At 42.1% G+C, this 24,021-nt stretch overlaps 1 protein-coding gene across 1 annotated transcript in view; it reads right to left on the bottom strand.

Annotated features, from left to right (window-relative positions):
• wapla (WAPL cohesin release factor a) overlaps positions 1-21,945 on the bottom strand; it is a 29,068-nt gene extending 7,123 nt beyond the window's left edge. Inside the window, exons 1-11 of the mRNA XM_029698511.1 lie at positions 21,655-21,945; positions 17,800-18,194; positions 13,291-14,026; positions 12,651-12,958; positions 12,316-12,437; positions 8,259-8,354; positions 3,315-3,479; positions 1,654-1,790; positions 1,337-1,448; positions 844-1,077; positions 630-741 (exon numbers count right to left, since the gene is read on the bottom strand). Of these exons, the coding sequence (XP_029554371.1) occupies positions 630-741; positions 844-1,077; positions 1,337-1,448; positions 1,654-1,790; positions 3,315-3,479; positions 8,259-8,354; positions 12,316-12,437; positions 12,651-12,958; positions 13,291-14,026; positions 17,800-18,172 (2,395 nt within the window). The 5' untranslated portion in view covers positions 18,173-18,194; positions 21,655-21,945. The remainder of the gene's footprint in view (positions 1-629; positions 742-843; positions 1,078-1,336; positions 1,449-1,653; positions 1,791-3,314; positions 3,480-8,258; positions 8,355-12,315; positions 12,438-12,650; positions 12,959-13,290; positions 14,027-17,799; positions 18,195-21,654) is intronic.
• Positions 21,946-24,021: the final 2,076 nt, after the last annotated feature.

Here is a 24,021-nt window from a genome sequence, read left to right as displayed (position 1 = left end):
TATGTAAACTTCCGACTTCAACTGTACATATACACACCTATTCCTACAAGGATTTTTCTTTATTTTTTTACTATTTTCTACATTGTAGAATAATAGTGACGACATCAAAACTATGAAATAACACATATGGAATCATGTAGTAACCAACAAAAAAAAAGTGTTAAATCAAAATATGACATTCTTCAACGAGCCACCCTTTGCCACTCTTGGCATTCTCTCAAACAGCTTCACCTGGAATGCTTTTCCAACAGTCTTGAAGGAGTTCCCACATATGCTGAGCACTTCTTGGCTGCTTTTTAAAATTATAAACTTGGATTAGCTAACACAACGTGCCATTGGAACACAGGAGTGATGGTTGCTGATAATGGGCCTCTGTAGATATTGCATACATAAAAAAAAAAAGGGGAAAAAAAGTGATTTTCTTTCAAAAACAAGGGCATTTCCAAGTGACCCCAAACTTTTGAACGGTAGTGTATATGCCAATGAATATAGCCTAACAAAGTGAGTTGACCTTGATAAGATGCAACTGTCAAATATAGGAACAAGGACAACTAAAAAAAAAAGTATGCTTCTGGCGCAGAAAGGTGCTCCGATAGTTCAACAGAACATGCACGCACACAAACACCCACCTTTGTCTACAATGTGGTCCAAGCCTCCCAGTAAGCGCAGCTCCTCTTTGAACCAGTCGCCGGCTCTCTTTGAGGTCAGCGACAACAGGGTCTCCATGGCCAAGTGACACGACTGCAAAACAAACAAAATAAAGTGCTGTAGAACTCCAACCCACAATCATCATCATCATCAATATAAATATTAAACATAATCCTTCTGATTGTCCCTGCATACCGTGATGTTCTCCAGGTCCAGGTGCTTGTTGTGGACCGTCTCACACAGCTTGCGGATCTTCTCCTTGACCTTGGTCATCTCCTTGGCAGTCAGTTGGTCCTGGTGGTGGCCCGAGTGGTCGTGCTCCAGCTCCAACAGTCTGATCATCAGCTCCAGACTGGCCCGGTCCAGGTCCATGTTCAACCGGTCTCTGCTTAGGATGTACATCAGAGAGGCCGTACACAGGGCAAGGTTCTGGAGACGAGTAAAGGGAGAGCGGGGAGGGGCAACAATAAGTTCAGAAGCAACTGGTGGCAGGGAAAGTCCTTGAATCTTTTCCTTTTATATTCAAATAGCGAACATTGAAGTATCTACAGGACAAATAGTAGGTCATGCTGCCACCACAAATAAGCAGAGGGAGGTTAATTGTAACCCTACTGAAGCCCTTTATTTTGGGTCCGTTACTGTTGTTAGTTTGGGTCAGTTGTGGTTGTAGATTAGAACAGATTCCTACCGGATGCTGCGGGGCATCATTCAACATCTTGAAGACCTGAGCCACCTTCCCTCTGGCCCGTAGGTGCATCCGGAAACTGGGCATTGCACACCTTGCAGCTAGACTGATTATACTAGACAGAGAGCAAGAGAGGGGGAGGTTGTTTAAAGAAGTTCCGAAGAGAAGAGTACATAGAAGATTGAGTGGACAAGTATAAATAATTCTAAATCTGCTCATGTCTTCTAGAATTGAGCATATAGCTGGAAATGTATTGAAGGGATGTTAAATCAGGTAAGATCCTTCACCGAGGTGGACAATTTTGAGTGGATTTGTCTTACCTAAGGCACCGTGTGTTGAGTGGCTGGCTGCTCTTCAGGCCAGTCTCCAGGTACTCAAAGTCATCAGTAAACTCCTGGTTCTCACCAAACTCTACCACATCGTTGAAGTGCTTCACATTATGCACAACCGTGTACAGCTGCAAGGGGGAGAGATAATGACATTATGAGTGACATTTACATAAGCAAATGGTATTGAGCAACAATAACCGCCTATTTATTTATTTATTTTATTTATTTATTTATGGGCTGCCCATGTCCAAACAGTAAAATATTTAATTTTTTTACATTTCAGGGATGGAAAAATGTTTGGTGTAAACTTGAACTAAAACAAGATAAAGTATGAAGAAAAGATAACCAACCTACTATATATTTTGAAAAAAACATCCTATTTGAGAAGTAAAAATCCCCAAAATAAAAGCTTTTAGTCAGTAAGAATCTAAAATCCAAAAATGATGCATTCAGGAGTATTTTTGCCATGGCATGGGCTCCCATTGATTTTGTTATAATGTTTGAGTCACTTAGACAGCATAAGTTATGGCAAAATGCGTAGAATTGCAGGAAATTAGCTTAAAAACGGCTATATTTTGTCATTGGGCCAACAGGAGGGCCTCTAAAATGTTCGGTCGGCGACGCCCCCTCATGCATTCTGCCACGTCCAACCACCTAAGACTCGTTTTGATCCAGAAAAAAAACCCGATATTTAAAATAGAAGGAATATTATCCAATGCAATTTCCAAAATGTTGCTGTGTATTTGTGTGTGTGCAGAGAAGGAAAAAAAGGTCACCCAGCATGCAAAGCAGCCCCACGCCATCAGTTCTATTAGCTGACTGGGATAATACCCCCTCATCAAGAACACTGCTGAGAGTGGAAGTATCTGATCAGCTGTGTGTGTTTGCTTGCTAGAGATTAGACCATGTCTGTGTTTGCTGGCTAGTGATTGGACCTAGGCACGCGATTGTGTGTGTGGCCAAGGCACTGCCCAACGAGATAGCTTAGCTTCAGTCCCTATTGGCAAGGGGGATGTGCAGCTAACCGTCTGGTCAAGAACCAGAAGGCAGATCTGCTAGCTATAGCTAGGCCTTAAAGGGGGGCTGAACTTCCGGATTCGGCTTGGTCATTAAGAAATGCAGCCGCTTGATTAATACTTAGGTGATGCCAGCTGTGGTCAGGATTGAAATAACCCCAACCCAAGGAAAACTGTTACATACCCTTCATTTCGTGACGTAACATTTTTTCCTATCATCTCGCAAATCTCTGTTCAGGACGAGATTGACTTCATGACCAAAGTTATCCTATTTACACTTTGTAGTCAATTTTGACACTAGAATAAATGTTTGACTCATAACGATGCCACATAGGATTTGTTAAAGGAGAAGTTGCTTTGTAGGGGCAGTGGCGCTTTAATAAAACAAGATGCTCCACAGGCCCTGACCAGCCCATGCTGTGTTTTAAATGAACAAAAGACAAGCTTTACACTGCGCTCCAAATGGACATTAACAGGCTACACTGTGTCTGAAATAAATAAAGAGACTAATAAATCCCTAACAGCATGCAAACAAGTTGTGAAAATAGCAGATGAGCGTTTGGGGGATGTTTACAGTGAAAAGATAATGTTGACTGTCTTGAGGGCGTGAAATATCCCCCAGCATGGCTGGCTCACCTCCTTGTGTTCTTTTCTGCATTTGAGAGCCGTGACGATGTCCTGGTAAGGCTGAGTGGGGATGGTCACAGACTTGATGACTTTGGGCGGTGGGGGAGGAGCTTTGAACAGACCGTCATCCTTGTGGGAGTTGGTGTCCTTGCTGCTTCCGCTCGATACGCTGGCCTGGAGAGTCAAAAAGCAGAAAACAATTGAAAAAGTTAGAGACAAACAACTTTCATTCCAGTTGCCCTTATCTGAATTGTTTCCTATAGGGACATTTTCAAGTCTTGACTAAACAGAATAGGGTTAATATTTAGATTTCCTCCTCTGAAATGTAATTTAGGTGAGGCTGCTATTGGGTTAATGTAGAGCTGCACGATTATTCCAATTTTAATAAAAATTGCAATATTGACATGTGCAATATCCATATCGCAAGAGGCTGTGATATTTTGAAGGGAGTGGCTCCTAATCAGTGACCAGATTTTATACACATGAGCACGCAAATTCTCGCAGTATCTCGTGGGAATTTGGGACTTCAAAATGAGATGCAAGGTTCTAATAAGTGCCATCGTGTAGAAATAGCAAAGAAAATACTGTTTGATGAGCTAAGTTAGCTAGCAAGGTATACCAGTTATCAAAGAGGTTCCAGCTAGCTTTGCATGCATGGCAGGACCAGTGTTGTCAAAGAAGTTAGACCGTCTCTGGTGTCGTGTCAACATTACAACCAGGACGGACTGTCCAATGGGACGCTAAAACGCCGGCACAGACACAGCTCTCATGCAATGCAACGATCTTTTATTATCTGTAGTTAATAATAGTCAGTACACATAAATTCACATAGCCATGAGCGAGCATGTCGTAAACTGTAAAGTAGCTAGCTAGATGTGTCATCTCCATTAGCTATACATCTTGCCATCACATAAAAAAATGCATACAACAAAATGTCTCAATACACAACATATTTAGTCCACAATCTCTCAGACATTTGGCTCGTCGTTCTTGCACAAGAGGTGGACAGTTTGCCGGGGCCCAACAAAACAGTAAACAGCGTGGGGAGATAAAAATGGTTAGGGAGAAATCAACCATACGACCACTACAAAGTGTCATCGTATACCTACAGATCAAATTGATTTTAACAGTATTGATAGAGTCCACTAGCTTACTGCACTAGTGTAAAATGTCACTCTTGCATATGACTTGTATATATTAACATATCTGAGAAATCTTTGGGGAACACCTATGAACCTGTTACATACATACATACATACATACATACATACATACATACATACATACATACATACATACATACATACATACATACATACATACATACATACATACATACATACATACATACATACATCATTTAGCAGACGCTCTTATCCAGAGCGACTTACAAATTGGTGCATTCACCATATGATACATACTCTGTAAACTGATTTGACAACTGATTTGCATTTCTTGGGTGAGGTGGGGCTAACATGAGAAAAGGCAATCCAGCAGAAATTAAAATAGAACATAATTTGTGAAATCAAATGTCTTCTTACACGAAGATGGGGGATGCAATTCAGCTCACCTAAAACCATTCATGAAAAAAATGATCTGAAGTACGCCCCTACCTGCAGACTATAAAAAAAAATGAAGATAACTATACAAAATAGATTGAATGGGCATGTCATTTACACAGTACTGATGAAAAATCTAGAGCATTGACCTAAATATGGGTATACGAGAAGAACTAGTGGTCATCGGGTTTTTCATCCTTGGTCACTAGCCATCATAAATCTGTATCCCCTCTTCACAAACTTGATGTTGGATGGGCCCCCTTTCCTATGCAAAAAAAACAACCCAACTAGAGATTTTATGCACTAGCATGCAATGAGATATAGTTCAAGCGGGTATTTACTTTGCAACATGTATTGTCATTGACAAACAAAATATAATTGTATGAGCTATACATCTGTGTACCGCCGTTTTTGTACCCCGCTACTAGCTAGCTAGATGGGGAGGTCCAGTTCCAGAGGCTGTCCGTTCTGCATGCCTTCTTGACTTCGATACAATGTGTCGTCTAGCGTTTGTGCATGCACACTGGTAGCTAACTGTCATAGCCATCTTTCTAACCAACTTAGCTCATCAACCAGTATTTTCTGCACGATGGCACTTATTAAAGCCTTGAATCTCATATGGACCTCACTGTCACCACTGGCCATCTAGCTAGCCACGTAGCCAGCAGGGTTACACCGGTTTCCATTGGAGTAGAGCTTGCTAGGCTGGCCAGCTAACCGAGCTGATGATCATGTAGAAGCCTATGATGATTAGCGTCGCTAGCTAGCTAATGTCGATGCACCATAGTCATGGATCTGCAAAATCAAGCAAGTGGTACTGAATGCATGTCAAAATCAAGGTTCTTGCTTAGTGACATTGTGAATATCATATTTTTGGCATTCAACTACCGGTATGTATCTAATCCGGTTTGGGCATGAGGAAATGAGTACATTTCCAAATTCCCACTTGATACTGCGAGAATTTGCGCACTCGGATACGGAGCCTCAGAAATATAAGATCTGGACATGGACTATGAGTCCCTCCCTATTTTGAAACGCCACTTAGCTGTCTAACACCCGTTTGTTTTGTTTTACTTTTGATTTATTGCTCGAGCTCCCACTCATTGCTCCTCTTTTTTCTGCTTCCCAGACCCACACACCAAGCCCCACCCACTGTCACTCAAGCAGGCAGTTCCTTGTGCTCAAGATTCACTCCGCATGCATTGAGCAAAATTACGCATGCAGTCAAGATTTTTTCAAACCAAATAAACTTTGCTTATTCTGCAAAATGCTAGTTAGTTGATTTTAGCAAGCTGCAAATGTTGCCAAAAATTGTGATAGCTAATGATTAGTTTTAGGGGCTAACTAGCTGGCTCGCTAAATCCACTGAGAAACTTTTGCTCTAATACATGCCAGTATCTGTGGGAGTATATCAGAGAGGAAAAGGCAAAGAATATTCTAAAATCTGTCTGAATGTACCTACTTAAATCTAATTAGGATCCCCTGGGAAACACTGACCAACACTTTGGTTCCTACTCTGTCACAACTATAGAATTAAAATACTAGAATGGACATGAACCTTCTTATGATAGTCTAAAGGTCATCCATTTGGTCAACCATGGTTTTTCAGTGCTGTGAGAAGTGTAAAGCAACATGTCGTTCTGGTAGTTTCGGGTACAATCATCAACACTACTCTTGTTATCAAGTGTCCATTTTTCTGGAGGTCAGCCAGATAGCTTGTTTGCTTCGTTCAGGGAGGAAATGCTAGCTAGCCACATTGCGGCTGACCTGTATGCTAGCCAGAGCCATGTATTTGTATGCATAGATTTTTTTTAATAATAAATAAACAAACACATAGCCAGCTCTAATTACAATGTTGGATAGATAGCTAAAATCGGTTCCATCTATGAAAAAATTACAATTATCTAACCATATTTTAACTTATCCAATCTTCAGCCACCGGCACTTTGCAGCATCCATTACTCAAAAACAGTAGCCAGTTAATGTTAGCTAGCCCATCTGTAGCCCCCAACTACCTAGCTAGTTAGCTAGCTAGCCGAGTTCTAGTTATTGTCGTTATTTTTCAGCTATCTTGTTGGAACACCGAATGACCACAAGCTGCCTGCCAGTGGGTGCAGTAGCTAGCTAGTCCTGCCTTGCATTGGCTATCTTGCCAGCACGCATGGATGAATGCAGATGTTAGTCATGTAAAGTTTGCTTGCTAAGACAACCCTCGTTTTCAATTAATAAGATGGCTTGGTAGCTACATCAGCACACAAATATTTCCTTACCCGGTGCCGATGATGTTCCATAGCCTGCCATTCGCTGAGCTGGGGCTACGAGGTTATCAGGAAGTATACTAGCTAGCTACTTGTCTGGCATAAGCCTAGCCTACATGTTGACCTGTAATCATTGCAATTTGACTGTTTTCCTCTGCTAGCCATCTAGCTACCAGGTTTGGACTAGTTGCCTGCTAGTAACTGAATGTTATACACAGAAAATAACCTCTGTTTAAAATATTATATTATTTCTTGACTGTGATATCCATCTATGAATGAGTGAACAGGACGGGCTATCATTGTTCGTTGTTTATTGAAAACAAACCGGTTTTGGACTTAGCCAACTAATGTGAGGCTGTGTGTCCCGAGTGGCGCAGTGGTCTAAGGCACTGCATTTCAGTGCTTGAGGTGTCACTACAGACCCTGGTTCGATTCCAGGCTGTATCACAGCCGGATGTGATTGGGAGTCCCATAGGTCGGTGCACAATTGGCCCTGCGTCGTCTGGGTTAGGCCGAGGTAGGCAGTCATTGTAAAATAAGAATTTGTTCTTAACTGACTTGCCTAGATAAATAAAGGTTCAATAAATTAAAAAATAACCATCTGCTGGATAATTTCAAGATTATACCATGAAATAGCACTGCGACATTGACAATGGTTTATGTTATCGCAAAGTCGATTTTGCCGGCTCCTTACCTATGTGATTACTCATTTGTAAATACAGAGCACAACCATACAGAGAACCATGCACAGAATGCAACTTTCTCCACGCGGAACTACAGCCGTTGTGAGATATTGTGATCTTTCATATAGGATCTCTATGGTCACAACCATCTCCGCCATTAGTTTTTAATGCGTTGTAATGCCAAACAAAAACGGCATTCCAAGCGCACACTTGTCCAACCACACAATTTGAATGACCATTCTATTTCTATTTCAGCTTACCCAAGCTTTTTTGATCTAAAATTGCAAGTAAAAATGTAATTACCTTCCAATATCGTGCAGCCCTAGGTCAATGCATTATTCTAGGACAACACATTGTTATCTTCGTGCTAGAGATAGCAAATTCAATAGAGAGAGGATGTGTGTGCGACCAGTGTTAGGCAGAGCCTTGGTAGTGTCCTAGAGTAGTTCTCACCGGAGCAGTGTGTGCGCGGGCCAGGGGTGGCAGGGGCATCTCTTCAGGCTCAGGCTGGTTCCAGTGGCGGGCATTGTACACAGCTTTAGCAGGGGACTGCACACAACAAAAACAACCACAGATCCAGGGTAAGTACAGTAGCAGTAGGAATGATAACAGTAGAGGTTTCAGTAGCAGTGGATATGATTCAACATGAATGCCTAAAACCAAGACATACCTTGACTTGTATCCTCAGTTTTGGGAACAGTGAGTAATAGATACATCTGACGTGTTATTATTAGCATCATAATCACCATACGAGCGAAATGGTGGAGACTGCTGAACGCAACTTCATAACATCTACACTTATGACCCTGCATGGCTCGTTTCATCAACCAGTTGCTTTCAGAATCAGACTCCAGGACAAAAACAGTCAACTAGACCTAGGTCACTTCTTTTAACATTTACCAGAAACTAGACTACTTCCAACATAAATACATATATCCCCTACATTTCCATTCTGAGACATTTTTGTTAAGCCTATCCAGGTCTGAGTAAGCTCAGTTCGTCATTAGCAAACCATTAAATCTGATAGAGTGGTGAATTGGTGATGGAAGGAATACAAAATCTGAGATAATTTAGACTTAAAAGTATCTTAATTTCCTAGGTAGACCTTTCAGTATGTTCCAACATAGCATTTTAATGAAAAACCATAAATTGTTGAAGTAGTCCAGAGCATGTCCTTAATATGAATGGCCTATATTGAGAGGATGTTATGATTATATAACCCATAAACCATGCTTCCATCCAACAATGCGAGTTAAGTACACGTCAGAAACTCATGACAGGCCTGATGGAAACAGCAAATCTCTGTAAACTTTCCAAATGTCGACAAAACAAAATACACTACACAGGGGGTGGATAATATTGTCTGTTAAATAGATAATGTGATACATGGCATTGGAAATGCTTTTTTGCACAATTGTTGATAGAATAACAGAGTCGGGACCATACCAGTATTGCGATACTCGTTAGTATCGTGGCAAGGAAACAAAACATGAAGTAGATTTACATTTTTGGAAAAACAGCCCTAATGTTTGAAACAAACATCTGTTGTCATTCAGAGTCACATTTATTTTCCAAGCTATAGCACAATATTTTACATACAGCAGGTTTTTAAAGAACCAAATGGTTTGGTGTGCTTCGTGTTTCCATGGAAAGAAATATTGCGATACTGGTATCGACCCGGCCCTAGAACAACCCTAACGTCGAAGTAAACTGCAGTCACGCGATGCTATGTTGTGTGGTCCACTAGGACATGGAAAAGCATGAACAGTTAATTATTTAGGCTACATGTGAAATAAATTGATGTTGAACTTCACAGGGTGGTAAAAATGCACAGCAATGAACTTTGTGCTCATTTCCCAGAAATATAATTATGTATAAAAGTCTTAATTTGTATGCTACTGACATGATTATCGGTGCTTGGCTGCCAAATAAAATTATTGCGCTCTGATCCATAGTCTCATCATGTACAGTTGAAGTCGGGAGTTTACATACACCTTAGCCAAATACATTTAAACTCAGTTTTTTACAATTCCTGACATTTACTCCTTGTCAAAATTCCCTGCCTTAGGTCAGTTAGGATCACCGCTTTATTTTAAGAATGTGAAGTGTCAGAATAATAGTAGAGAATGATTTATTTCATCTTTTACTTCTTTCATCACATTCCCAGTGGGTCAGAAGTGTATATACACTCAATTAGTATTTGGTAGCCTTCCACAAGCTTCCCACAATAAGTTGGGTGAATTTGGCCCATTCCTCCAGACAGAGCAGGTGTAACTGAGTCAGGTTTGTAGGCCTCCTTGCTCCCACACGCTTTTTCAGTTCTGCCCACAAATGTTCTATAGGATTGAGGTCAGGGCTTTGTGATGGCCAATCCAATACCATGACTGTTGTCCTTAGGCCGTTTTGCCACAACTTTGGAAGTATGCTTGGGGTCATTGTCCATTTGGAAGACCCATTTGCTACTTCCTGACTGATGTCTTGAGATGTTGCTTCAATATATCCACATAATTTTCTTTCCTCATGATGCCATCTATTTTGTGAAGTGCACCAATCCCTCCTGCAGCAAAGCACCCCCACAACATGATGCTGCCACCCCCGTGCTTCATGGTTGGGATGTTCTTCGGCTTGCAAGCATCCCCCCTTTTTCCTCCAAACATAACGATGGTCAATATGGCCAAACAGTTCCATTTTTGTTTCATCAGACCAGAGGACATTTTTCCAAAAAGTACGATCTTTGTCCCCATATGCAGTTGCAAACCGTTGTCTGGGTTTTTTATGGCGGTTTGGGAGCAGTGGCTTCTACCTTGCCGAGTGGCATTTCAGGTGATATCGATATAGGACTTGTTTTACTGTGGATATAGATACTTTTGTACCTGTTTCTTCCAGCATCTTCACAAGGTCCTTTGCTGTTGTTCTGGGATTGATTAGCACTTTTCACACCAAAGTACGTTCATCTCTAGGAGACAGAACGCGTCTCCTTCCTGAGCGGTATGACGGCTGCGTGGTCCCATGGTGATTATACTTGCGCACTATTGTTTGTACAGATGAACGTGGTACCTTCAGGCATTTGGAAATTGCTCCCAAGGATGAACCAGACTTGTGGAGGTCTACAATTTTTTTTTCTGAGGTCTTGGCTGATTTCTTTAGATTTTCCAATGATGTCAAGCAAAGAGGCACTGAGTTTGAAGGTAGTCCTTGAAATACGTCCACAGGTACACCTCCAATTGACTCAAATTAGGTTAATTAGCCTATCAGAAGCTTCTAAAGCCATGACATCATTTTCTGGAATTTTCCAAGCTGTTTAAAAGGTACAGTCAACTTAGTGTACGTAAACTTCTGACCCACTGGAAATGTGATACAGTGAATTATAAGTGAAATAATCTGTCTGTAAACTATTGTTAGAAAAATGACTTGTGTCATGCACAAAGTAAATGTCCTAACCGACTTGCCAAAACTATAGTTTGTTAACAAGAAATTTGTGGAGTGGTTGAAAAACGAGTTTTAATGACTCCATCCTAAGTGTATGTAAACTCCCGACTTCAACTGTAGCCCATCTCTGCACTGCATTTGCGAGCTGTTGGCTAGAGTGCACTGTGCCAAGACCAGAGTGGACACATTTACTGTGTTTGTCAAAACCATTGACAAAGTTATAATGGAATGGTAAAAATGTGGAACTTCTTGTTTTTTAGTTATAAAGTCTAAAAGGGCAGGATTCAAACAAACGCAGATAAACGACCTTTGTAACCTGCGATTTACTTTTAAAAGGAGATTGATGCTTAAGATGATGTCTGTAGCATTTACAGTGAATATCAGAGAAACAGCCTTTAAAAGTCTATAGCAGTGTGCAGGTCATTATCTGAGTTGGTTTGAATCTCGGCCCAAGAGTAAAGGGTCTTCAAATCAAAGTTTATTCGTCACAGGCACAGAACACAGCAGGTGTAAACAGTAGTGAAAAGCTTCCTTTAAGCTCTTCCTTAACAGTCCCGAATAAACGGTTCCTGAAAAGCTCAGCTACTTTGGGGGGTGCAGTTAATACTTATTATTGTAATTAAAACAATCTAGTGGTCCTCTTTCAAGGCTTAAATCACTCGTTTTGATGGTCAGTCTAGACATGTGTGCTATGACAACAGTGTGACTTTGCGCTTGATCTGGTCAAATGCTTGAGTTGAGGCGAGAGGTTCTTGTGATGTTTCTGAAGATTCATGTAATTAGGCCTAACCCATTCATCTGCCTTGCAAAAAAAGCAGTGTTCGATATCCAGAGAGGCAAAGCAGACGGAATCAATAACAATATCACAGCACAAAAATCCCTTTACTGGGAACGTTCTCCCACTGCTCACCCGTGACTGCTTGAAACATTATTGAACATGTACTCCCCTTAGTGACAGCAATTCTATCTGGGTTACCTCATGAGCACCGCTACAAATACACTGTGAATCAAACAACTCTTTCCATACACACTCTCCATCTCACACACACACATTCAAAATCAGACTTCATAGGTCCCTCACCTTTTTGGGCCCACTGAAGATCTTCCTGCCAATCTCCATGGATTTGTCCCCCTGTTTTCCTGAGCGACCCTTCTGCCCTTCAGACCCACCAGGGATCGAGTCATCAGAAAACTCCAGAATATCTGAGAGGGGGGAAACAGCACAATAAGGTGGAATCAACATGATGGAAATACATGTACAATAGAAATCCTGTTACATGTTGTAGGAAAACTGACTAAGCAACGCATCCTATTTTGACTGTATATGATAAAGCTTATCAAATCACCTGTGTTTTCCCATACAGCTAACCTCTTTATTGCCTTTAGACAAACACAAACATCAACAGTATATGTCACCTGTACTGCTGCTGCCCTGGCTGTCCTGAGAGTCGCTGGGCTGGGGGCTGTCCACAATAGCTGCCATTGCAGCTGCCACCACTGCTGCAGCCTTCTTGGCCTTCCTCTTCTCTTTGGCCTGGGAGCCCTCCTCTTCATCACTGTCGCTCTCGCTGAGGTCGTCAAAGCCAAAGTACTTGATCTTGTAGCTGCTGCTTCCGCCGGCCGCGTGGTCCGCTCCCTCCTCCCCCTCCTGGTCACCTTTGTCCTCGAAGCCAAAGAACTCCAGCTTGGTCTCCTTCTTGGTCTTACTCTGGGTGGTTCGGGACCTGACGGTTACAAGCGGAGAATGGATTAATTTCAAAATCAGCAGCTGACATTAAAAACACGAAAACAATAGTCAAAGGTTAAGTGTCTTCTTAAACAGAAGAGGTGCTTAAATCGAGAAAACAGATTCACCTAGGTTTAGGTGTAGTGGAAACATTTGGTAAACCACATGAGGGTGAGATGAGTGGGTATAAGGGACGTTATGCGCTTACCTGTAAATATACAGTTGTACAATATTAAGCAGTATCAAGCATGTCATGAAGGACCAGTGGGAGGCAACTCAGGCAAGAGTCTTGTGTGTACTGTCTGGGCCACAGCCAGTGGAGTCGTTTACCTGGTGGGTTTGGCTGGAGGTATGTCTGCCTTCTTCCTCAGCCGTCCCACCTCCCCCAGGTCAGCAGGGGGTGCACTGGTGATGAGCTCGTCCATGCTGCGCTCTATGGAGTCCTGGATGGTGACGTTACACACTGACAGGCAGGATGGGTGCAGCACCGTATAGTCCCGTACCCGACCCCTGCCAGCAGGTTTAGTCGCCGGTTTGGCCACTGTTGTGATAGCATTAGTGCCACCGCAACTGCTGGCAGTGGACACACTTTTGGGCATCAGTGCAGCCGGACTGCTGGCGGCTACGGGCAGTTTACTGTCGCTAGTAGCAGAAGCATCTGGAACATCGGAGGCCTTGTTTGGTTTGGGCCGGATGTATTTCCTAGTATTGGACGGCCTGAGGAGGAATGGGGAGGGAGGGATGTTGTCATCAACAGGCTCGGCCGGGGACTCGTGTTCAGCACTTTTCATCCCACCTGAGGAGAGCCCATCCTTTGAAGATGAGGACTGGGAGTCCCCACTAAACCCTGGTGCCTCAGCTGAGTCTTTTTCCTGGAGAGGATCCATGCTAGGGGAGGAGGTAGAAAACTCCTGGGTTCCTATTAGGCTCCATTCCACATAGGGGTCCTTGGGCACAGTCTTTGAAACAGAGGACTGAGCAATAGGCTTCTGGTTACTCTCTGATGTATTTCTGAACAAGGACTGGCTACTCTTTTCTGCACCCTCATTGGACAATGTTTGCTTGCCTGTGAGCACAAAGGAGAAAAAAAGAGCATGTTAACAAAAAGGAAGCATTATATTATAAATTACTGTTTCAGATTTTGTTCAACACGGTTGTTTGGTTTGTGTCATTTCTAATCAGTAATCTAATTCTAAATGAAAGGGGTACAGGCCTATTGAGACGACGGCGTTGCAGTAAAGCCTGATTTATCTTTAGTGAGCCATCAGGGACAGATAAGCTGACACAGAAGCTGGCAGCAGAGACTAAAAGCCCACAAGAGAGCCCATCACTTTATCTTCTCCGGAAACATCCACACACCACAGCTATCATCACCATTATCACAGACAGTTTCCCTTCCATAATAATCAAAAAAAATTCAATAAATAAAGTGAAATACAAGAGACAGGCAGGTGTTCTTTAGCTACTGTATACACACACAATTATTCTACAAGCACCTGTGGAAACAAAACCAGGTTTCCACCCAACCTTTTAATTCAAGTACAGTGAGGGAAAAAAGTATTTGATCCCCTGCTGATTTTGTACGTTTGCCCACTGACAAAGAAATGATCAGTCTATAATTTTAATGGTAGGTTTATTTGAACAGTGAGAGACAGAATAACAACAAAAAAATCCAGAAAAACGCATGTCAAAAATGTTATAAATTGATTTGCATTTTAATGAGGGAAATAAGTATTTGACCCCCTCTCAATCAGAAAGATTTCTGGCTCCCGGGTGTCTTTTATACAGGTAACGAGCTGAGATTAGGAGCACACTCTTAAAAAGGGAGTGCTCCTTATCTCAGTTTGTTACCTGTATAAAAGACCTGTCCACAGAAGCAATCAATCAGATTCCAAACTCTCCACCATGGCCAAGACCAAAGAGCTCTCCAAGGATGTCAGGGACAAGATTGTAGACCTACACAAGGCTGGAATGGGCTACAAGACCATCGCCAAGCAGCTTGGAGAGAAGGTGACAACAGTTGGTGCAATTATTCGCAAATGGAAGAAACACAAAAGAACTGTCAATATCCCTCAGCCTGGGGCTCCATGCAAGATCTCACCTCGTGGAGTTGCAATGATCATGAGAACGGTGAGGAATCAGCCCAGAACTACACGGGAGGATCTTATCAATGATCTCAAGGCAGCTGAGACCATAGTCACCAAGAAAACAATTGGTAACACACTACGCCGTGAAGGACTGAAATCCTGCAGCGCCCGCAAGGTCCCCCCTGCTCAAGAAAGCACATATACATGCCCGTCTGAAGTTTGCCAATGAACATCTGAATGATTCAGAGGACAACTGGGTGAAAGTGTTGTGGTCAGATGAGACCAAAATGGAGCTCTTTGGCATCAACTCAACTCGCCGTGTTTGGAGGAGGAGGAATGCTGACTATGACCCCAAGAAAACCATCCCCACCGTCAAACATGGAGGTGGAAACATTATGCATTGGGGGTGTTTTTCTGCTAAGGGGACAGGACAACTTCACCGCATCAAAGGGACGATGGACGGGGCCATGTACCATAAAATCGTGGGTGAGAACCTCCTTCCCTCAGCCAGGGCATTGAAAATGGGTCGTGGATGGATATTCCAGCATGACAATGACCCAAAACACACGGTTAGGGCAACAAAGGAGTGGCTCAAGAAGAATCACATTAAGGTCCTGGAGTGGCCTAGCCAGTCTCCAGACCTTAATCCCATAGAAAATCTGTGGAGGGAGCTGAAGGTTCGAGTTGCCAAATGTCAGCCTCGCGAACCTTAATGACTTGGAAAAGATCTGCAAAGAGGAGTGGGACAAAATCCCTCCTGAGATGTGTGCAAACCTGGTGGCCAACTACAAGAAACGTCTGACCTCTGTGATTGCTAAGAAGGGTTTTGCCACCAAGTACTAAGTCATGTTTTGCAGAGGGGTCAAATACTTATTTCCCTCATTAAAATGCAAATCATTTTATAACATTTTTGACATGCGTTTTTCTGGATTTTTTTGTTGTTATTCTGTCTCTCACTGTTCAAATAAACCTACCATTAAAATTATAGACTGATCATTTATTTGTCAGTGGGCAAACGTACAAAATCAGCAGGGGTTCAAATACTTTTTCCCCCTCACTGTATAGTACATGTCAGATAATTATTTTTTCTTCACAACAGGCCTGATAGAACACCAAATGTGTCAGTAAAGTGATCCTTACTAGACATCCATGTTCAGGTCTTACCATACAAGTCAAAACTAACTCAGCCACTCAGGAACATTCACTTTCTTCTTGGTGAGCAACTCCAGTATAGATTTGGCCTTGTTTTAGAAGGTTATTGTCCTTCTGAAAGGTGAATTAATCTCCCAGTGTCTGGTGGAAAACAGACTAAACCCAAGATTTCCTCTAGGATTAGCTCCTTACGTTTCTTTTTTATCCTGAAAAACTCCCCAGTCCTTAATGATTACAAGCATACCCATAACATGATGCAGCCACCACTACGCTTGAAAATATTGAGAGTGGCACTCAGGGACAGAGTACCACCCAGTAATGTGTTGTATTTGCCCCAAACATAACACTTTGTATTCAGGACAAAAAGTGAACTGCTCTGACACATTTTTGGCAGTATTATTTAAATGCCTTGTTGCAAACAGGATGCATGTTATGGAAAATGTTTATTCTGTACAGGCTTCCTTCTTTTCACTCGTTCAATTAGGTTAGTATTGTGGAGCAACTACAATGTTGTTAATTCATCCTGTTTTCTATCACTGCAATTCAACTCTGTAACTGTTTAAGTCACCATCGGCCTCATGGTGAAATCCCTGAGTTACGAAATACTCCTGTATCTTTGTAGTGACCGCAGGTATTGATATACCATCCAAAATGTAATTAATAACTTCATCATGCGCAAAGGGATATTCAATGTCTTCTTTTTTATTTTTTACCCATCTACCAATAGGTGCCCTTCTTTCCGAGGTATTGGAAAACCTCCCTGGTCTTTGTGGTTGAATCTGTTTGAAATTCACTATTCGACCGATAATTGTGTGTGGGGTACAGAGATGAGGTAGTCATTCAAAAATCATGTTAAACACCATTATTGCACACAGAGTGAGTCCATGAGACTTATTAAGCAAATGTTTACTCTAACTTATTTAGTTTTGCCATAACAAAGGGGTTGAATACTTAGACTCAAAACATTTCAGCTTATATTTTCTGAATATGTAAACATTTCTAAAAACATAATTCCACCTTGACATTACGGGGTATTGTGTGTAGTCTAGTGACATAAAATGTAATTATTTAAATAAATGTTAAATTCACGCTGTAACAACAAAAATATGGAAAAGGTCTGAAGGCACTGTATGTTGTGTGGTCCTGCCACTACGACTCGGGAAAAAGCATGCAGTTTATTAGGCTACAGATGAAGTAAGTTATGATGAACTTCACAGGGTGGTGAACGTGCACGGTGATGAGCTTGATTATCCTTTCCAATAAATATCAAGGGATTCATTCTGGTGACATGATGATCGATGCAGTTTGACAAATAATAATCTCATCATGTCGGCTATACCCGCACAGTATCGGTGAGCGGTTGGCTGGAGGGCACGTGCCAGGACCGGAATGGGCACATCCCTGGAAAAGCCAAATATTGTTTTTGATGCAGATTTTAGAATGTTTTCATGAAACTCTGTTGCTAATTGGATGGACATCTAGCTAGTGACAAAGTGCACACAACATCCCATTCTAAACTTCCGAGAGCATCCTCGCTAATGAAAACATATCCTACATGTTTATGGCCAACAGTCAGAGTTATCTGCCATCCAGTTCTTACCTGTAGATGTGCTGTTGGAGTTCCTACTGGTATCCACTGGTACTGTGGCTGTGACTGTAGCAGAAGGCAGTTTACTGGCCTCACCCTCAGCCGGTTTAGACTGGGGCACACTGAGGGAGGTGACAGGCTTGGACTCATCATCGCTGTCAAAACCAAAAGGATCTTCTGAGCTGTCATCATCCTCAAGCCGGGGCCTCTTGAGTAACTCGACAACTTCAGGCTTCAGAGTGGGCCGCTTAGAGCCCAGTTGGGCCTTGTAAGTGGTCTCTCCCCATTTGGTGCTCAGTGTGGCCTTGTTGGAGAAGACCTCTTCAAATTTGGAGTTTGCCTCCCCTCCCTTACGGCTGTAGGTTTTACCAAATCTGGATGTCATGGTGATGTATGTTACATATTCTCTGTAACACCAGAAAACAATATTAGTTTATCAATATTTATCTCACACAAAGCTGGTGGAGGGTGTGTAGGCCTACAGGCAAAATAGGTTGAATGTTTTTCCCTGACTATTTATGATCAGACAATTAGCATACCTACAGATAGCTAATAAACTGGAGGGGGTCACATACTGCATTTAGCTAGCCAACATATCCGACCCACTTGCATACAACTGCACTAGGGTCAGAACGCCTTCCAGTGTAGATTAAGGCACAGAGGAGCAGATGCGAGATAAGAAATGCTAAATAGTCTACCTACCTACAACTGGTAAAAAGCTATCACGCGTGTGCTGCTCTGTCTCCTCTCACTCACGTGACACAGCTGCTCACTGCACTGCTCTCTCAACACACACACCATCTGCCCCCTTTTTCCATAAAACATAAAGTCCTAGAACTGATGCACATCAAGAAAGAAAGGCGACAAAGCACTGGAAAATGACTTAGGCACACTAGAGCGCATTAGATAAATTCGTTCAGAAGTGGTTTGAACTGTGTCAAGCGAAGGTTTTTATGGAAGTTATGGAACTCCCTAACGTGCTTCTCTTATTGGGGGAAAAGTCCACAATGAAACTGACATTAAAATTTGGACAATGATACATTTGCATCTGTTGGCGATCAAGTAGCATATTGATTTCTATGCCATCGTAGACTACTGAAGCTTACCATTTGATACAATAAATATGTTGAAATGACGATATCACTGGAGTTATTGTAAATCAATGTGTGCCACTTGTGTAGCCTACCTGGGGCTGCCAAACCAATTTAATAAATAGCCTAGAACTTCAGTTTATTGTTGTTGTAGCCTTGTGTTATCATGCAATTATGAATTGCCATGTTAAGTTAATTAAAATTGGAAGTTATCAATTGTGATCATGGTCACATCTCTATCGCAATTGCCAATCAGCTATGGTTGGAATGCATTTGATTGATGTTAACAGTCAGATTAGGCTACAGGTTAAAAAAAATAAACACGGGCTGTTGTTGACGAGCATATTCAGTTCATTTCCATATTATTAATAACTGATTCAGTCATTGAAATTACGAGCCCATTCTCAGTAGCTTATTCCAGCAGGCTATTAGGCAACACAAGCACTTCTTATCTCGAAATCGCCATTCAGGTTAAATAAAAGTCTACATTTTAACTAAGCAAACTGCTAAATCGTTCAGCTTACCTACATCTTGCCTAGGCTACTGTATCTGAAATAAAATGTAGACCAATAAGGGGCTAGTCTAACTGAATCTAGCTAAGCAAACCATCAAAGTTGAATTACAATCATAAACCCACTTTTGTCAGTAGCCTATGCCAATTGAAATGACAAGTCAATCCCGCAAACAGGACAGTTACAACAATTTGTACTTTGTAGTCTCAACATCTGGCACATAATAACGGCACAATTACCAGAAAACAGCAGGCGGGAGCGACACTGTGCTAGCTAGGTAACTAGCATACCGTGTCCCTAACTAGCTAACATATGTGTCGCCCCAGCCTCCCGCGCTAGCGGGAGTAGGGGGCAACCGGTAGACAGTGTCCTTTGCTCCTGCCTTTCGGGCACAATGTTCTCCGGTATACAGAAGGCGGGAGGCAGTGGTGACACAGTGTGGTAGCTAACTAGCAAGCGAGCACACGGTGTCGCTAGCTAGCTATAACATGGTGTAGTCCCAGCCTCCCCCCTGCTGTGCTAGCGTGAGTGACCTGTAGACAGTGTCCTTCGCCCGCGCTTGTCGGGCAGCGTTTTTACATAGTTCTATTAACGACGGGCAGGTTTTCGGCAAGCGGGAGCGAAGGACACTGTCTGCCGATGTCGCTCCCGCTAGCTAACAAGGAGAACTCCGACCGGGGCGGGGGCAGAAAAAAAACTCAGATAACTTTTATTTCCCTTTTGAACCACATTCAAAAAACTGTCACAAGCATGGGGATGTCATGCTTGAGGCGAGGGGTGGTTCATGCAGGAACCAATGGTGTGCACCCCAAATTGCACACTATTGGGTCCTTGCGATATACATTTGCGCTAGACCTGGCAACCCTGCTCCAACCCTGCTCTACAATGTCTTTAATCGGCACACTCACTTAAGCTTCATATCCACCAGACGCGTCAAATTCTTTGCGCTCTGGCGAAAGTCATTCAGTGTCAATGGAACAGTCCGCAAAGCTACGTTTGGGATGCCACATTAGGCTGCGGTGCGTTCTGTGTAGTGCCTGTGTTAAATATTTTTAACTCGTGCGCTACATTTCCATGCGGTGGTACAAACAGAAGTTCATAAAAGTTCCATGGCCGGGATGGAACCATACAGAAGCCAAATGATGATGACTATTGTATAGTTAGAGAGGAGAAGATGCATACACTGGCTGAATCACTGGAAATTTGTCTCCGGTAACAATGACACAATTCAACATTACAACACTTGGGTAGTGTGCCCTGTTGGTTAGTTCACAAAACCAGCCAGCAGAATGGCGTGAAAAATGAATATGCACAGAACTGTTGTGTGTGTAATTTAGCATGCCATCATGCAGGGAAAGCTAGTGATTTGAAAAATCAGTACTCTTTGGGAACAACCAGTTTAATTCATTGATGTTGCTAGAGATGAGTGACAGAAGAATAGAAGCAAACTTGATTCATTGTTGTAAATGTGCCCTTATGCACGCCGTCTGTTTGTAGCTCTGCCAGCCTATGAAACCAGTAGGTCGATAGGAAAATAGTTAATAATTAGAATGGATTAAGTTATGATCGAAAATGATATTTTACATGCTGCAAACCGTTCTGCATCAAGTACGGAAAACACGGTCTAGACATACAGCAAAAACAACATAAGGCAGAATGCATGTGCATCTTGTGGACATTATGGCATTAGTCTGTTCGACACTTATGCAGCTGTAAGCAAACGGGTCGGATCTGCTGGCTACATACTTACCGGTAACGGCGTTAGTTAGCCAACGTTAGCCTTTTAACACTACATCTTTAGCTTTATCACTAACAGTTATAGCTATTTAGCTAGTTCTAAATTTAACTGAGCAATAACGTTATTTTCCTCCTTGATGTAGCATAGCCAGCTAACTGGCTAGTTAGCTAACTACACAACTTTGACTGAGTTAGTAATTGCAAACTATGGCACGACTGACTGGTTGATTGGACCAATGCAAGGATAAGCCAGGCAGTTGGGAAGAAGAGCGACAGAACAGCCAATAGCAAGATGGTTTAGAAACGCTGTCATTAGTTAGTTAACGTTAGTTAGCCATGTTTACATTTTAGCCTAGTTAGCTACATGGTCTAACGTTAGCTAGCCAGTAAATGCAGCCTTAAAGACGATGGGTTATTTTCTGTAACAAAACGTGTGAAAATGTATTTCTCAAAATTAGCAATGATACACATTAAAACAAGACATGGTGCGAAATTGCGAACTGCGCTAACACCGGAAAAACACTCACCTCTCAACTCAGACAGTGGGACCGCTTCTTCTGCACCCGGCTAGGCCTCTTCTTATTAGACTTCGGCGTAATCACACAAAACAAGCGTTAACTCCGTGCAAAGATAGCCACAGTTTACAAAAACGATACAGAATGTACCAATGGAAAAACTACGCTTATAGCGGTACATTGATGACCGGCATTGGTTTTAAATTCTTTCCAGATTCTGGACTTTATTTATTTTGTAGTGCCAATGACTCCTATTCTTCTGCTTCTTCTTCGTGTGGTTTTCCAGCAGACTAGACGCTTTCTTCTTCGATGAGGTTTAACTGCGGTTGGCATCCAATAAATGTTGCATTACAGCCACCTATTAGACTGGAGTACAACTCCCTTATACTTTCCTTGAATAAAGAAATACCCTACCATCAAACACTACACTCACAAAAAAGTAATAATAATACAAAATAACACCACCCTACTCCAATTTTAAATTTATTTAGTACTACTTCAGGCCAACAGCCTGAAAGGATGGGAAAACACCACTTAACACACCCTGTAAGTCTTCTGACATCAAGTCTCACACACCCAAATACCACTCTGCAGCTGCCACCACAAACTCAATTTTCTGCGACTTATATTCCATCCCTGCAGTACAGGTGATAACCATTGCTAAAAATCCAATCTTACTGAAACATACAATACCAGTCAAAAGGGTTTTTCTTTATTTTTACTATTTTCTACATTGTAGAATAATAGTGAAGACATCAAAACTATGAAATAACACATCATGTAGTAACCAAAAAAAGTGTTAAACAAATCTAAATATATTTTTATTTGAGATTCTTCAAAGTAGCCACCCTTTGCCTTGATGACAGCTTTGCACACTCTTGGCATTCTCTCAACCAGCTTCACGTGGAATGCTTTTCCAACAGTCTTGAAGGAGTTCCCACATATGCTGAGCACTTGTTGGCTGCTTTTCCTTCACTCTGTGGTCAAACTCATCCCAACCCATCTCAATTGGGTTGAGGTCAGGTGATTGTGGAGGCCAGGTCATCTGATGCAGCACTCCATCACTCTCCTTCTTGGTCAAATATACCTTATACAGCCTGGAGGTGTGTTGGGTCATTGTCCTGTTGAAAAACAAATGATAGTCCCACTAAGCGCAAACCAGATAAGATGGCGTATCGCTGCAGAATGCTGTGGTAGCCATGCCATGCTGGTTAAGTGTGCCTTGAATTCTAAATAAATCACCAACAGTGTCACCAGCAAAGCACCATCACACCTCCTGCTCCGTGCTTCACGTTGGTAACCACACATGCAGAGATCATCCGTTCACCTACTCTGCATCTCACAAAGACACGGCGGTTGGAACCAAAATTATGAAATTTGGCCTCATCAGACCAAAGGACAAATTTCCGCCAGTCTAATGTCCATTGCTCATGTTTCTCATGCCAATGACTGGAACGAACTGCAAAAATCACTAAAGCTGGAGACTCTTACCTCCCTCACTAGCTTTAAGCACCAGCTGTCAGAGCAGCTCACAGATCACTGCACCTGTACATAGCCCATCCAATCTACCTCATCCCCATACTGTATTTATTTATTTGTCTTGCTCCTTTGCACCCCAGTATCTCTACTTGCACATTCATCTTCTGCACATTCTACCATTCCAGTGTTTAATTGCTATATTGTAATTACTTCGCCATCATGGCCTATTTATTGCCTTACCTCCCTTATCCTACCTCATTTGCACATACTGTATATAGACTTTTCTACTGTATTATTGATTGTATGGTTGTTTATTCCATGTGTAACTCTGTGTTGTTGTATGTGTCGAACTGCTTTGCTTTATCTTGGCCAGGTCGCAGTTGCAAATGAGAACTTGTTCTCAACTAGCCTACCTGGTTAAATAAAGGTGAAATAAATAAATAAATAAAATTCTTGGCCCAAGCAAGTCTTCTTATTATTGGTGTCTTTTAGTAGTGGTTTCTTTGCAGCAATTTGACAATGAAGGCCTGATTCACGCAGTCTCCTCTGAACAGTTGATGTTGAGATGTGTCTGTTACTTGAACTCTGTGAAGCATTTATTTGGGCTGCAATTTCTGAGGCTGTTATCTGTAACTCTAATGAACTTATTCTCTGCTGCAGAGGTAACTCTGAGTCTTCCTTTCCTGTGGTGGTCCTCATGAGAGCCAGTTTCATCATAGCGCTTGATAGTTTCTTCAAGTGCAGTCACAAAAACCTTCAAAGTTCTTGAAATTTTCCCGATTGACTGACCTTCATGTCTTAAAACCTGTTAGGGACAGACAGAACGCCTCACCAATATCCAATAGTATTGGTGAGGCTATTTTACACCATTTTAAAGACAATACTCTCCTTTATCTAACC

This window comes from Salmo trutta, chromosome 18, assembly GCF_901001165.1.
Source record: "Salmo trutta chromosome 18, fSalTru1.1, whole genome shotgun sequence".
Lineage (NCBI taxonomy): Eukaryota > Metazoa > Chordata > Actinopteri > Salmoniformes > Salmonidae > Salmo > Salmo trutta.
The sequence above is the reverse complement of the archived record's forward strand: the minus strand, read 5'-3'. Positions and strand labels throughout refer to the sequence as shown.